This window comes from Grammomys surdaster, unplaced genomic scaffold, assembly GCF_004785775.1.
Source record: "Grammomys surdaster isolate TR1022 unplaced genomic scaffold, NIH_TR_1.0 134, whole genome shotgun sequence".
NCBI classification, from domain to species: domain Eukaryota; kingdom Metazoa; phylum Chordata; class Mammalia; order Rodentia; family Muridae; genus Grammomys; species Grammomys surdaster.
Genome location: NW_021604592.1, coordinates 9,463,979 through 9,479,043, shown reverse-complemented (window position 1 = coordinate 9,479,043; position 15,065 = coordinate 9,463,979). Strand labels below are relative to the sequence as shown.

General features: G+C 55.3%; 1 protein-coding gene across 1 annotated transcript; it reads left to right on the top strand.

The window, feature by feature from the left end:
* The first annotated feature begins 2,214 nt into the window (after positions 1–2,214).
* Positions 2,215–6,739, top strand: LOC114617081. Its single transcript, XM_028762597.1, has 3 exons — positions 2,215–2,263; positions 2,335–2,976; positions 6,193–6,739. Exons 1-3 carry the CDS (start codon positions 2,215–2,217, stop codon positions 6,540–6,542), a joined length of 1,041 nt encoding a protein of 346 aa, XP_028618430.1. The 3' UTR covers positions 6,543–6,739.
* Positions 6,740–15,065: the final 8,326 nt, after the last annotated feature.

The following is a 15,065-nucleotide window of genomic DNA, read 5'->3' as shown; positions in this document are numbered from 1 at the left end:
TAACTCTTCACTCAGCATTTTCGGCACAACGGGGGGCATCACGGGCGGGGGGAGTGAGGGGTTGGAATTAGGTAAATTGCATGGAGCAGCAGTTGGGAAAGAATAGTGGACGTGCTGAGAGATACCCGGAGCGCCAAGTCTGCGCGCCCTGGCACAGGGCCTGCTGGACCCTCAGTATCCCTACTAGCTTAGGGACTAGGTGAGGTGAGGTTCAAGAGCCTAAAAGCACAAGATCTTGTAGGTGGGGGTAAGTAAAGCCCTTCTTAAACCGTGATCGAGGGTCAGGAAACAAAATTACATGTCTCTAACAGACTGGGTCCCTGGTCGCTGAAAGGGAGGGATCTCTGCAGGTGGGGACTGCCGCAGCTCGTGGGCAGACGTTGGATCTGCTGGAGGAAGGGTAGGATACTTGCATGCAGCCGTGGGTACACTAGGCGGGCCAGCAAAGTGAGGACCTGGGTTCGTCCGAGCTCTTCTCCGACCAGAGCCCGCTGTAAGCGATCTGGGATATCGGGTCCCTGGGGACCGCCCCCTCAGCACTCCGGTCCAGCTCCAGTTACTGGCCGAGCCTGCTACCTAAAATATGTATGAGGACCTTGCGGGTGCAATTTCACGGCCCCTCCTAGAGTGAGGCTGGGGGGTCTCGGGGTGAGAAGGGAGCTGCGGGGGCAGCAAGCGACGCTGGCTCTTGGGCGGGGCCTGTCTCGACTTTCAACAGAGCATTTAAGAAAGGTAGAAACCGGATCCATCTCACCCGCGCCCCCGCCCTTCGAGTCCCGACGGCGGGACCCCGCAGCCGAGCGGCTAGCTTTCCGTTCTGCGGTGTCTGGTTCTCGACAGCAGGTGAATGGGCCCAGGCGAGGCGCGGGGGGCGGGGCGTACGCTATAAAGGGGCGCGGCAGGACGAAGGGGGACACTCGCAGCCGGTGTGGCCTGCGCGTCCGGGCACACAGCGCTGTGACCGCCTGGTGCCGGGCAGGCCTAGGGACCAGGTAGGGCATGAGTGGAGATGCTGGCCGGCAGCGAGGTTCAGGGTCACAGGGATGGAAGGGAAGGAGGCGGGACAGGGAGGGTTAATGTGGAGTCACCACACCCCCCTGAGGTCTGTCGGGTCGTGCCGTGCTCCTCCCGTTCGGTTCTGGTGCATCACGTCCCATCCCCGACCGTGCTGGGAGAGGGACAAGCGGGTCTCGGCCTTCCCGCCTTAGGGTGGGTCTTGCCTCCGGAGCCATCTGTCTGCAACATCGATGGCTGAAGCAGGTCTTGCCCGGGAGCTGAGTATATAGACGGGTTCGTATCTGCAGCGTCATTCTCGGACCCAGGCAAACAGCAGGGGAGGGAGAAATGTAGAGGCTCGGTTCCCCTAATCCATTTCCTTCGCTAGAGCGCAAGGTTTTCAATCTCGGCGCAAGGGCCCTTTAGTTTTGTGGGGAAACATCAGCTAAGCCCCACCCCACCCCCACCCCCGGTTTTAGAGGCTTCTAGGCGGTCAGACCTGCCCGGATTCATTGGGAGAACTAGGAGCTAAAAGGGAGGAAGGCGGATTAACGTTTTATTTTAATCTGGTTTTGAACTGTGGTTGCAGTCTGGGGCAGCCGGGCGCGGCAGGGAATGGGAGGGCGCCCAAAGCAGGGGAGGGGGATGAGGGCACTCTCGGGTCTCAGGATGCTGGGGAAGAAGGAAGAGGCCACTTCAACCCGGACAGCTAGGGTGTACCTTAACTCTGCCCCTCCCCAAAGGCTCCGGGGGTGGCATCCTAGCTAAAGAGGTTCCGAGGGATCTAATCCCGGTCCTCGCCCCAGATGGCCCCGCCCCCTCCCGGGGGAGCCACTGCGGCAGTGGAGGGGAAGGGAGATGGGAAGGGGTCTGGGGGCGGCTTCCCTTCCCCTCCCCCTTCCGGGACAGGCGGTCTTTGTTCCCTGTGGCGGCGGCGGGCAGACACCTGTGAGGCTTCAGGGCTAGGCAAAGGTGGGTTAGGACGAGTGGCGAGCCTCTGGTGCCCACTCCAACTCTGCACCCTCGGGCCGGGGTGCTCCCACCGAGGCGGAACCGACTGTGGCCAGTTCTCCGGGGAGACTGCAGAGAACCGTCCAGTGTGGTCCCACAGAACTCCTGGCCTCCAAACGCACTTCCCCTCCCCCAGGCCAGAGTCGGATTTCCAAGTTTGCTGTACTACACACACCTTGGCTAGCAAGGGGTTCCAAGGGAGGTGGGATGGCAGGGCATCGGGGCGCACTTCGGCCGGCGGCACCCCAGCCCAAAGGTAGGAGGCTAGAACAGAAAGTGGGCAGCGGGACCCCTTGGGGGTCAAACCCAGCTGGGTTGGGCGAACAGGCGGGGCTCCCGACGTATCCGCAGTCCGGGTCGGGCGTGCCCTACGACGCGCACCAACCGGAGCAACATTCAAGGTGAATCATCTTCGGTCCGCCTCCCGTCCCTCCCCCGCCTCACTGCACCTGAGCCAATGGCGCGGCGCGGGGGGCGGGCGGGGCGCTGGGGGCGGTAAAACCCTCCCGGAGTCATTATCTCTGCACTCCGTCGAGCCCCCGGGTCTCGGCGCCGGAACCCGCCAGCCTTCTTCCTCGAACACGGTCGTCACACCTGGTGCACCCCGTTCATCTGCCTCTGGGGCCCGGTGGCCATCCGGCCCTACCCCGCCTGCTGCGTGGAAGAGGCTCCTCCTCAGGTGGCTCGGCTGGGGCCTTCTCCTGCAGACCTGTCACCCGACACCCAGGAAGCGCGCGGCCCCATCCCGGCTCCTCTTTGTTCCCCCGCTGGGCTCCGCGCTCCGGCGCCGCCTCCTCCCGCCAGGGTCCTGGAGATTTGGGGCGCCGCCCTCGGCTCAACCTGGGCGCGCCTTAAGTTCCGTCCTTTGGGCTCGCTCTAAACGAGGGCCCTTTTTTTGCCTAGTTCCTCGGGTGTGGACTGGGAGCGGAGCAGGGAGGCGGCGGTGCGCCCAGCCCGGAGCCGGCGCAGGTGAGTGCGGGGCGGGGCCGGGCGGAGCCAGTGGGGGGCCGGGGAGAAGGTGGAACGGGCGCCCGTGGTCCAGCAGTGCTAGCACCCAGTTTTGTGGGCGGCCGGAGGGGCAAGTAGAGGCCACGTCGTGGCTGTGGCCTTCGGGGATGACGCGGCACTGAATTCCTGACTTCCTTGGCCTTTTGGCGGGGATGCCGACGAGGAGCCCGGGCCCGGGGCCCTCAGTACCATGTGCTCCGCATCCAGTGCGGTTCCCCGGGCGGGGGCAAAACGGGGGTCATTTTGAGCCCAGATTGGGTTTGGCTTGGTGCCTGGGGCTGCCCGCCCTAATGTCGCCTCCCGGAGGAATTCGGCTGGGGTCCCCGGAGTTTCGCCGCCCTGTTGGGCTTGGAAGGAAGTGCAAGGCCGGGAGGCTGGCCGCGACGCGGGCTTGGGGAGCGTTCCTGCGTCGAGCTGGTTTCTCCAGCCCCTTCTCAGGGTTTCGCTGCAGGCTGGTTATCGCTTCCGTGGCCCGGAGCCTGCCCCACCCAGTCCCCTGGGAAAAGCTGGTCCATCTGTATCCTCCGGCCTGGAGCAAGCGGATACCAGTTCTGAGTCCAAACCAATTCGGTTAGCAAGGACTGCTCCCAGGTCCCCAGAATCCTGCTCCCGGACCATGTCTTGGATGTTTTACTAGACGGTGTATCCAATAGTTATGGGAAGTGACGATGCAGCCCAGGCATCAGGGATCGATCAATTCTGAGGAGCCCTACAGGCTCCTTTCCTTTCCCTTCCTTCATCCTTGGCATCCTTACACTAAGTAGAAAGATCTGCCAGTGCAAGGGACGCAATTCTGATTAGGAGATTAGGAACAGAGATGGGGCGGTGCCCTATTGGGCCCCGTCTCTATCAGAGATAGCTAGGACCCTGCCTTCTAGGTTTCCTGTTGGCTTTGCTAACCTGAGGACTAAGAGTCCAGTTTTCACACTGTGGGCCAGGTACCTGTGCTACACACCGGGCACCCAGCTCAGCCTAGCCTGCATCACCGTCTGTCTATCACACACAAACCTTGGGCATCACGTTTCCAGATTTCTGTTCCGAGGTCAATCAAGCCTAAGAAACCAGTCCTGGTGGGCTCGCCGTAAACCGAGCCTACCTTTCAGCCTCCACTTCTTTTCTTTAGGGCTTCTAGCCACCCTTTCAAGCAGTGATGAGGGTCAGTGGCACGGACATTATTACACAAAGAAGAAACGATTTTACTGTAATAGCCTCCCTTGTGAGGATTTCGTTTATTCTTATTTTCCAGTAGAAGTATTAACGGGGTCCAGTGGCCCCGGGAACGTATTTATGCAGTGCACAGCTGCACACACTCGAGTTTAGTGCATGCCTGGGTGGGCTTGGACTGCATCGAAAGCAGCTTGAGGGGCTCCTAAGATCTCATTAGCCAACCAGGAGGTTGGGCCACGCCCTGAGCGAGTGGAGAAACTGACTGTCGCAGCCTTTGCGGCATTCGATGGAGATTTAAATGATCCGTGCTGGGCCGATCGCTGGTGGGAGGGTTCGCAACAGAGACACTAGATTCGTTGTACAGAGGTTGATAGGACCAGCTAAGTTCCAGGGCTGAATGGTAGCAAAAGATCCCTAAAGACTCCACCCAAACCACTCACCTCTAGGGAGCTCTGGTACAGAGAATGGGGAGGGAAGAGGCACATACAGGTCTGGCAAGTGCCCAAGGAAAGACACCCTCCCCCGCAAAAGGAGGGATGATTCTTCGAAGTGTACCCAAAAAGAGTTCAGGAGACCAGCCTAAGTTAGGGAGTAGAGCTAGGGGAGGGAGACCTTGCAGAGGATGGAGGATACACACTCACCCAGGAGGACATCCTGTCCCCCTGCCAGTACCCTAATATACCAGCTATGATGCTCTTTAATTGTTCACCTACCAGGCTGGGAGGCAACCCCTTCTCACGGTCAGAAGAGGAATTTCTTAGTTTTTAATCTCAAGGTCAGGGTTCTGACCTACAGGAACAGCAAAAGAGACTGTTCTCCAGGTCCTGCCAAAGCACCAGCATGGTTCCCCTTTGTGGAGTACCAGGGATGCTTTTGCAGAACTCCACAAACCCCATTTCAGGAGATCCTATTTCCTCTGATCCAGGCCAGGTTCTGCTTCTACTAAGGTCTAGGGATTACTGCTCAGCTGTTTGTTGGGTGGACTCTGGCTGTGGACATGGGTGTGGCCCTGCCTGGGTACTGCAGCATTATCTCCTGCTGCATTTGAATTAGGAGGGGCAAGGGAGCGCTGGGAGGAGCCTCAGCTGATTACAGCTGGATCCGAATGGGGTATTTGGCTCTGTAGCTCTTCCCTGCTCTCCACCCCCTTCAGTTACAGAAGAGGAAGATGTAGTCAGAAGGGTGGGCAAGCCGAGCACTTGGTCTGACAGGGCTATTCTCTTCCTTATGGTGCTTCATTCCTTCCTGGGTGCTCCAGACCCACGTTCTCAGGAGGATACTGGTACCTGAGTGTGTCTTCAATCTTTCAAGGCTCTTCCCCTAGTGTTACTCCTCTGTTCCTTAGAAATGAGAAAAAAAAAAAAAGAATTTAGGATATCGTTTCCTAAATATCCTGAGTTTTTAGGAAAGGAGTTCCAAATACAATTCTAAATAGCTTCTCCTTCCAGCTTCACATCCCCCGTGTTCATATTAAACTGTAGATTTCCATGTGGGCCACCAGTGTACATTTTAGGGGGCTCCTTGGTGATTCTGATTCTGACAGAGACCCTCCAAACAACATAGACCACACTAGTAACTATAGCTGTTCACTTCCGCTTGACCCATAGTCTCATGCGCAAACCCCTAGATTCAGAGGATTACAGTGGGAGAAACTGAGGCCACAGGCCAGGGAGTGACTTCTCCAGATTACCATTTTATCAGGATGAAATGGCCTTTGGGAGTGTACTAATAGTAAGTTTTCTGTCAAAGCCCCACAAGTATGTTATCAAGCCCAGGACTGAGGGTTTATGGAGGGGCTAGCCTGGAGTAAAAGCTTATGAGGTTTCTGAGATGGAGAACTATCTGACCCCTTCCAGTGTTTTTCCCCTTCCCCTCTACCTCTCCCTGAGGGTTCCAGGCTGGACTAAGGGCAGGCTGAGCCTGTGTTGGCTCTTCTACATTGTCTCCAGCTCTCATGCCCTGGGCACTAGCTCCAGAGAGACTTACCCTCCCTCTCTCCTTCATCCCCAGGGCACCTGGCACTAGAGGCAAGGGCCTCCATCCTGCCTTCTCCCGTGGCAGCCACTGTGGCAACCACTGACGCAACCGCCCCAGCCCTCCCTTGCCTCCATAGCCTCTACCTTCCTCCAAAGTACTCTCAGAGCCTTCCAGAAGCCACTTCCACAGGCTCTTGCCAGAGACAGTTCGCTCCAGTTCCTTCCAAGCTGTTCCCTTGTCTGAAGGAGACTCCTGCCCTGATCCTGGCCCAGGTCAAGCAGCAAAGGTGCCCATCGGGGGACACTTTGCAGTCCTGCCTTCTGGGCCTCTGCTGTGTCACAGGGCAAGCTGGGACTGCTGGCCTCTGTGCTAAGAGGCCATGAGAAGCACATTGGATGTTCTTGACACTGGCATTTGGGAGTAGGTGAGGCCCAGCACGATAGGTCATGAGGACCTGACAGCTGCTTGCTGACCTTGGCAAAAAGGTGGCTTGTTTGGGCGATGGTTTTGGGATGAGAGTCTTTGGGATGAGATGGAAGACTCTGCTGACCTCTGCAAACCTAAGACATCAGTCTTTCTCCTCTCTTGTCCTTGTCTTCTTGAAGGTCACTTTGGGCTGGTACGAAACAAGGAGCTGGCGAGGAGGGTGGCTAAGCTGGGGATGACAGCAGTGGAGGGGGGAGGAGGTTGTAGGACCTCCAGGAGTCCTTCTGGGTATGGAGGCTCGGAGCCCTCCAGGAGAGGGCAGCTGACATCCCTGCAGGGTCTGCAGGCTGGAGAGTGACTCCTGTCCTGTGTATGGCACTGGTAGAATTCACTGTGAACAGTCTCGGTCAGTGAATTACCGAAGGGCCATAAACAGAGCAGAGACAGATCCGCGAGTGCCTCGGAGCTCCTCACCCCTCTGCCTGGACCTGGCTCTTAGCAGGGGTGCTGGGGTACAAAGACCTCCTCTACTCTGTCCCCAGAGGGCCTGTTCCAGAACCATCTGCTTGGCCGATTTTGGCACTAGCACATTTTTGCTTGTGTCTCTCCGCTCTGAGCAATCGTGTGCAGTGCCAATATGGGAAAAGCGGGCTGCTGCGGCCACGTTCACCTCCCCCTGCGTCCCAGGGTCCATGTGTCTCACTGGTTCCCTGGCCCATCTGGCTTACTGTTGGGTGAGGGTATAGTCCTACCCTGGTGAACAGCCAGATCACCTTACACTGCCTGAGGCCAGAGTGGAGTCGGAGCTGGGCAATCTGAGCTGGGCCAACAGATGGAGTTGCTTGGGGTGGGGGGGGGGGGTCACCATCTGTAGGGCCTGCTTTGGTGAAGCCACGAGTAAGAAATGCCCTGCTTGGCTCCTCCTCCTTGAGGTGGACCTCTTCTAGCAGAATGGGGTCTAGCCTTTGGCTACAGGATTCCAAGAAAGCAATTCCAAACAATGGGATATCCTGTGCTCAGCATGAGTGTTTTATGAGGCCGGCTGTCCCTAGAGCCTACCATTGAGTGGCTTACCTCTGGTCAGTGATGAGAGGGGTACTAGTTTGGTTTGGCATTAGAGTACTAGGAGTGTTCTGGAAGGGTCAGTTGTGGCCTTTTACATCCAAACACCAGTGTTGGTTTCCTGTGTCCTTGGAGTCCCTGTGACTTACTGGCCCTAAACTGATGATACATAGGTAAGGTTGTATGTGTAAATTCTGCTCTCTAACAGCTGGATGGCGTGTGCAGTTTGTCAAGAGTCATCTTACAGATGGAGAAAGAGGCCTTGGGAAGAGGCAGGCTGGAGGTCCATGGGTAGTGAACTAGGGTCAATACCTCTCTTCAGTCACCACAAGGTGTTGACCACCAGAGGCCTTGCTCTCTGGAGATTGCTTTCATCCCCCAGGGCTGGGTGAATCTTGGCTCTGACCCTTTAGACATCCCTGGTCTTCAAGATGAAGAAGATCTGGACCGGGTCCATAAGGCTTAGATGAGCCCACCAGGCAGGCTCTCGGGTGAAGCCCTGGTTAGCAGAGAAAGCTGAGCTGGCCAACCTGGTCCACTGACCATCTGGTAGCCATCATATCTGAAGTCACTGGGCCAGCCCCTAATGAGGCTGTTTCTCCCTGGGGAAGAGGAACCTCATGCAAGGGTTACTCAGTCCAATTAGTGAGTCCTTTTAGGTGGCCTAGCTAGAGAGGGCTGGGGCCAGGCCAGCAGGATGTGTGGAGTTGAGTCTGGAAGTTAGAAATCAACCAATCCAGTTGGCTGCTCATCGGGAACGTGGCTGAGCATCCGGGTTGCCTGCTTGAGTACCCTGAGGATTGTGTCGGGTAGTGAGGACATTTATACCTACCACTGCCAAACGGAGACTCCTACAAATCTCTGGGGTATGGTGCTAGTGTCCCTGTGCTGAAGGCCATCTGGGCACCTGAGGGGAAAGGAAGGATAGGAAGAGACCTCACAGCTCTGCCCCGCCCTGGTGAGAGGTCTGTTTCAGGTCTTGCCTCTATAGGGCCTGGTCCCAGTCTCTGGGGCTTCTGGCTACAACTGGTTTAATTCCTATCTAAGGCTGTAACTCTCTAACTTTGCTCCTTCCAGCCCACCACTCATAGCTGGATCCCTCTAACCAAAGCAGTTCTCAGACCCTTAGTGGTCTGGCCCCTCACACTGGTCCTGGTAGAGGCTTTGATGAGCAGGCGTTGGTGTGGCCAGTTGTATACTTCTTTCCAGGCTCAGGGCTCCACCTCTCTGTAGCCTGCATTCCCAGAGGATGACCACTGGCTTTAGCTTTCTGGTTCTCCTCATCTAGCCTGTTCTAGGCCTGGGTGAAAGTTCACCTATAGTAGTGACTGCCAGTGAGCAAGGCCACAAGGCTGGTTGGACTCCCCAGAAAATCAGCTTCCAGAGGACATGCTGGTGAGGGCACGGAAGGAGGGGAGGACTCACTCTGTCAGGCAGGGCCGGTTTCTTCCTGGCTGTCTGATCCCTCGGAAGGATTTACCCTTAACCTCTCAGTGGACACCAGGGCAGTTGGTGAGGTTTAATCCACCTGGGGACCTTCCGGCCTTGTATTTCTCGGGCACAGTGGCTCCTAGGTGCCTGAGTTGCTGCCTCCTGGGTAGGCTCCTTGCCTTGTTGCCTAGTGTTGGGGCTGCCTGGGTTGGAGGCTCCCCAGAGTTCCTGTGCAGTGGACTATTCCAGACTTTTGCCCTTCCCCCACCCCTGCATTTGCTTATTCAATCCGGGCCATTATCCGGGTCCCTGCCCCAGCTCAGCCCCAGCTCAGTCGTCCTCAGGCTCTTGGAAATGCGATCTGGCTCCATTGATCTCAGGCAGGCGGGGGCTGCTCGCTCTCAGCCTGGATACTGGGGGGCGGGCGGCAAGATTGAGCAGTCCGTGGTAGTGACAGGATAGGCCCCTCCTCACTCACACTGGAGTGGAGGGAGTGACCCACTCGACCCACAGGTGGCTTTCTTTAACGCTTTATAATGTGATAAAAAAAAAAAATGGCCTGCCTTTGGGAGGTACATGGCCAAGAAACCAAGGTCCTCCTTGTGTCCCCAAAGGGGACTCTAGGTCAAGGTTTCAAGGACCTTCCTTGCCAAGCAGATCACCCAAGCCCTTGAATTCAGTATGGGATCACAGGTGTGGCCCACAACTCTGACCCGGCTATAAAGCAAATGTTTTTCTGGGCAGTGGAGTCGTCTGAGGACCCAAGCCTAGGCCACTCACTGGCAGTGCCCAGCCTCAGCATCCAGGGTTTGTCTGCAGCTCTGTCCTTCCAAAGCGTCATCTTTGAATCTTTCGTCCACTTTGCAGAACTGGGAGGACAGAGGGGATGGTGGCATTTCCGTCACTGGCCCTGCGAGCCAGCAGCTCCCCTAGATTGTTGGAAATGAATCCATGGGTGGTTTGGGGGCAAAGAAGTGTACTGTCTTTGGGGGTTCCTCGAAGGCTTCAGGGGTATGTGAGGGTTTTTTTTTTTTTTTTTTTTTTTTCCTTTGGAAGGGATGGGTAAGGAGATCTCTGCACTTGGGGGAGAATGCACAGCTATGCAACTGTGTTTGGCTTGGCTGACCCTGCTGGACTGCAGTGATGGCTGTCTGTACTCTGCAGAGAAAGTCCTAGCCTAGGTGTTCTTCCTCTCCAGCCTCAGGGAGGAGGCCACAGGCTTGGCAGCGGTTTGCCCGCGGCTTGACAAATGGGATATATGCATTGACTTTTTACCTCCCTCCTGGTGGGGTGGGACAGCTGGGGAACTTTAGGCTCTGGGGAATGTCAGGAAGGGATTAAACAGGATGCCACCTGGGGCACTTGGTAGAAGGCAAAATTGGCTCCCTGCAACTGTCTTCCTTGGTTACCAAGCAGGGGACTCCCTGACCTAAAGTGCACCCTTTCCCAAGCTCCTGCTGTCAGGTGCCTGGGGTGCAGTCTCTTTCAGAGCAGTGACTATGGCTCTGTCACTGCCCAATGCCCCTACTGTGGGTCTCAAGGGGGAATGAGATTGCTGGGGGAGAGGGATCAAGAGGGTTTCTACACTGGAACAGGGCCATACAGGCTGAAGGACCATCATCTGAACTTTTTGTCTTAACTGTGGGGAAGAGCGCTCACCTCAAACCACACTGATTCTTCAGCAGAGGCTCATTGGTCTGGCTGCCGGAGGCCTCTCACCGTTTTTGGCAATGGTAGAACTCACACCGGTAAGATAATGGGACCCGGTGGTTCTAGACTTGCCAACTACGGTGTAAGTGCTGAGCCGCTGAAGGAGGGTCTGCACCATGCCGGAACCTGCTGATCACCAGGAAGGAGACCGGACTGTAGTCCCCAGAGCACCAGGCAGTGGCAGAGGGTGGGCGCAGCTGGAAGTGACCCTTAATGTTTCCCTGCGCCCCCCTGAGGTCACAAGTCTTAAAGTCAGCTATTAAGCGGAACTTCTTAGCCCTCAGGAACAGAGAAGAGGGCTTGGAATCCAGCCGTGCTCCAGGATGGCCCTGACAGAGATGGTGGGGAATCCTAGGCTTGGCGAGGGAATGACATATTTGTCTTTTCTTCTTCCTACCCTCAGCCCCCAAAGGCTGTTTTTCGGTTAGGTTCTGAGGCCACAAGGAAATGTCTTCTGGTCCATGCACACAGTGTGGATCCCTTTTTGAACTTCTGGCTAGGGGGTGAGGGTGCAGACAGCATTCTTTCTACTCACAGACATCTAGGAATCTTGCCCAGGCCCTAGAAGGGTAGAGGAGTAGAGGCTCCCGTGTGGAGGGAATGTGTTGCGGTCATCTGGCATCTGGAGCTGCGGCCTCTGTGCTAGTCCCTCCGGCTCTCTCTGCTTTCTGAACAGGCTGCTGAACTGGAGCCTGTGCTCACAGATTGTGCAGACCCGCTAGACTGCAGGTTCCTACAACTTTGGAGCTGGGGTGAGTGACTATTCCAGAGGGAGGGGCTTGGTGGGTGGGCGTGTTCCGGAAGTCTGGCCCCAGGGTTTCCTGTCCTTATAGCTGGCCAAGGCAGCTGCCCTGGAAGCTACGTGAACATTTGTGACTGTGCAGGTGTACATCTGGAGGTGTGACCTTAGTTAAGGTCTTTCCCCTCTCTCCGAGGATGCCCTCAACTCTATTTGTAACTGAACTTCCTTCTCCCCCCACCTCCCCATCCCAACCCCCTGTGCTCTCAGTCATTTCAGCCCCCCAGGGCTGATGGGGGAGGGGCATAGGTGGGGCTGGTCCTCTTCAAGGCCTCTGGACTGATGTAGTCAGCTAAAACTTCCCAGGAAGAGATAGGCCAAAGAAGAGGGACAGGAAACACCTCAGAAGAGAAGGACACTGTCCTTCCACACAGTATATAGGTGGGAAGAGGCTGGGCTGCTTGGTAACATGCACACGTCGGGGACAGCCTTAGCACAGTCATCAACTTTAGAAGAATTTCATCAGAATTCTACTGTTATGTTACTAGCCCATTCCTCTCTTCTCCTTTGTTCCATTTATTTGTACAGTGTTTGTTAGATAGAGGTTCACCAAATGTACGTATTTATTTTTGTGACAGGGTCTAGCCTTACAAAGCCCAGACTGGCTCAAACTCCAGATTCCCCTTCCTGTTGGCATTGCAGGTATGCATCATCAGGCACGTGGGGGTTGGTGTTTGTTTGTTTGTTTTAGAGACAGGGTTGCACTATGTAGCCCTAGAGGACCTAGAACATATTCTGTAGACCAGGCTGGCCTCAAACTCACAGAGATCCACCTGCCTTTGCCTCCCAAGTACTGGGGTTAAGGATGTGTATCACCACACCCAAACAGTTGACTATTTTATAGGTCATATTTGTTCTTGAACCTGAAGGCCATGGGAGCCCCAGCAAGCAGTGGGAAGATGTGGCAAGATGCATGGTTTGTGACAGCCCTGAGACAGCGAGGGCTGATTGCCGTAAGTATGTTCAAGGCCTACACAATAGACAGTACATTGTAAGCCATCCTAGGCTACAGAGCAAGACTCTGCCTCCAAAAAGAAAACAGGCTGGGTTGTGATGCCACATGCCTTTGATCCTAGTACTCAGGAGGCAGAGACAGGTGGATTTCTAAATTTGAGGGCAGCCTGGTCTACAGAGAAAGTTCTAGGACAGCCAGGGCTACACAGAGAAACCCTGTCTTGAAAAACCCAGGGGGGTGGGGGGGAGACCCAAAATAAATAGAGCAAAGTCAAAAAAGGGGTCAGTGGAGGGACTAGGGTTCATCCCAGAGGCGGGGTGGCGGATAGTCCCCAGACACAATCCTCAGGAAGGTCAGTGGTCTCTGCCTAGTGTGGGTCACATGGTTTAGGAGAGTAATAAACCGCCTCTGACTGGATTGAAGGGTGGCTAATGGCACCCAATCTCAGCGCCAGAACTTGTAACCGTAAGCGGTCAAGGGGACAGGAAAACAGCTGGAGTTTGGATCTAACTGAGAGCCAGAGCTAGAGGCAGCAGTTCATGGTGGGGTGCTCTGCCTGTGCCTTAGAACCCTGTCTCTCCTGGCCGTGCCGTACAGCTCCTGGGGTTCCAGAAAGGTCGGTTTGGGAGCTGAGGGGCAGGCAGGGATGGAAGCATCATTCTGGAACCTTGATGGCTTAGACCTGAAGACGAAATCAAGAGGCTTTGACCCTTTTTTTTTTTTTTTTTTTGAGATAGGGTTTCTCTATGTAGCTCTGGCTGTCCTGGAACTCACTCTGTAGACCAGGCTGGCCTTGAACTCAGAAATCCACCTGTCTCTGCCTCTCAAGTGCTGGGATTGAAGGCCTGCGCCACCACTGCCTGGCGGCTTTGGCCTTTTAATAAAAACCGTACTTCTGTAGCTGAGCGTGGTGGCCTTTAATCCCAGCACTCAAGAGACAGAGGCAAGCAGATCTCTTGAGTTTAAGGCCAGCAGAGTCTACAGAGCTAGTTCCTGGACAGCCAGGAGAAACCTGTCTCAAAAAACAAACAAACAAACAAACAAAAAGAAGTACTCCTGGATGTTGAATATCTGCTGTGTGCTGGGTAGGGCACAGGTGATGGGCACTTAGGCCAAGCAAGCAAGAAACTGGAGCCTGTGCTTTCTACAGAAGCGGGCTGGGCGGTGGCCTTCTTGCTGGCCCTTTTTGCCTTTGCAGGTAGTCCTGTCCAATCCCAAAAGCTATGGCTATTGGGGGTGGTGCAGAAACAGGTGGGGAGGTGCTCACAGAGGATACACCCAAGCCAATCACTACCTCCTTTCTGGGCTTTCATTCTAACTGTCCCCTAAGCTAATCTCAGCAGCCCCATCCCCCATCCCCTGGGCTCTGATGTCCTAAGCCGCCTTCCCTCCGAGTCTTGTCACTTAGGTGCTTGTGCTTCAGAACTTTCCCCAGGCTGTCGTCAGGTGCACCCCATCTCTCCTGAGCCTCAACACTCTTGCTGAAATCATTGCCAGGTGGGATGACTTCACCCCCACTCTGCAACCCCACAGGCCAGGAGTGGGCCAGATGGTATCAGTCTCACTGTTGTGTGTAGTGTGTACATGTGTTTCTCACATGTCTGTGTGGAGCTCGAGTGTTGAGCATCTCCCTCCATCCGTCACTGCTTTCTTCCTTTCTTTATGTTTTTAGTGAATTTGTTTCTTTGAGGGAGGGTACCATGGTACACCTGTGGTGGACAGCTTGCCAGAGTCAGTTCTCTTTTACCAGTGGGTTCTGGGGATCAAACTCAGGTTGTTAGGCTCGGTGTCAAGTACCTTTGCCTACTGAGCCTTCATGATGGCCTTTCTTTTGAGACAGGATCTCATGGAACCTGGCACTCACTGGCTACATGCACTGGCTGGCAAGCCCTGAGGGTCTGCTTGGATTGCAAAGGCAATGGGGCTATGCCTCGCTTTTTTTTTTTTTTTTTAAATAATGCGTGCTGCTTGCATTCGGCCATCTTACTAACAGCCAGCTCCCTAGCACCCCTCCCTCACTCAATTTATTTTTAGAAGGTCTCTTGTAGTCAAGCTTGGTGTTGAGCTCACTGAAGCCAAGGGTGACCTTGAACTTCTGATCCTCCTTCCTCTACCTCCCAGTTCTGGAATTAGCAGAATGAGTCATCACCCCTAGTTTCTGTGGTACCTTGGTTCTGTGTGTGCTAGGCCAGCACTTGACTGATGGTAGTTTCCTCTCACATTCAAGTTTGTCTGACCCGAGCTTTATGAAGGAGGCCCTCGGACCTCACAAACTTGGTGTCCACCTCACTTCCCAGTCCATGACCTCAGATACCTTCAAAACCTGCTCACTGGCTGAGTTCTGGTTCCCACAGACCAAGGTACTCCTCATGGAAGGGTTTCCCTTGGGCCCCAGGAAATCACAGGAAGGCCTTCTTGGCTTTGACCTTCCAAAAGGAAGTTGTGTCCCAGGCCAGGGCTGGCAGGTGGGTCTAACATGAGGGCTAAGGAGAGAGGCATTCTTTTTTTTTTTTTGGGGGGGGG

What these genes read in the sequence shown, in the direction of transcription:
- LOC114617081 (XM_028762597.1), top strand. Translation starts at nt 2,215, where the DNA reads ATGGCAGGGCATCGGGGCGCACTTCGGCCGGCGGCACCCCAGCCCAAA. An exon ending in GGCGGCACCCCAGCCCAAAG is followed by an intron (nt 2,264 to 2,334) that starts GTAGGAGGCTAG and finishes TTGGGCGAACAG; the next exon opens with GCGGGGCTCCCGACGTATCC. An exon ending in CCAGCCCGGAGCCGGCGCAG is followed by an intron (nt 2,977 to 6,192) that starts GTGAGTGCGGGG and finishes CTTCATCCCCAG; the next exon opens with GGCACCTGGCACTAGAGGCA.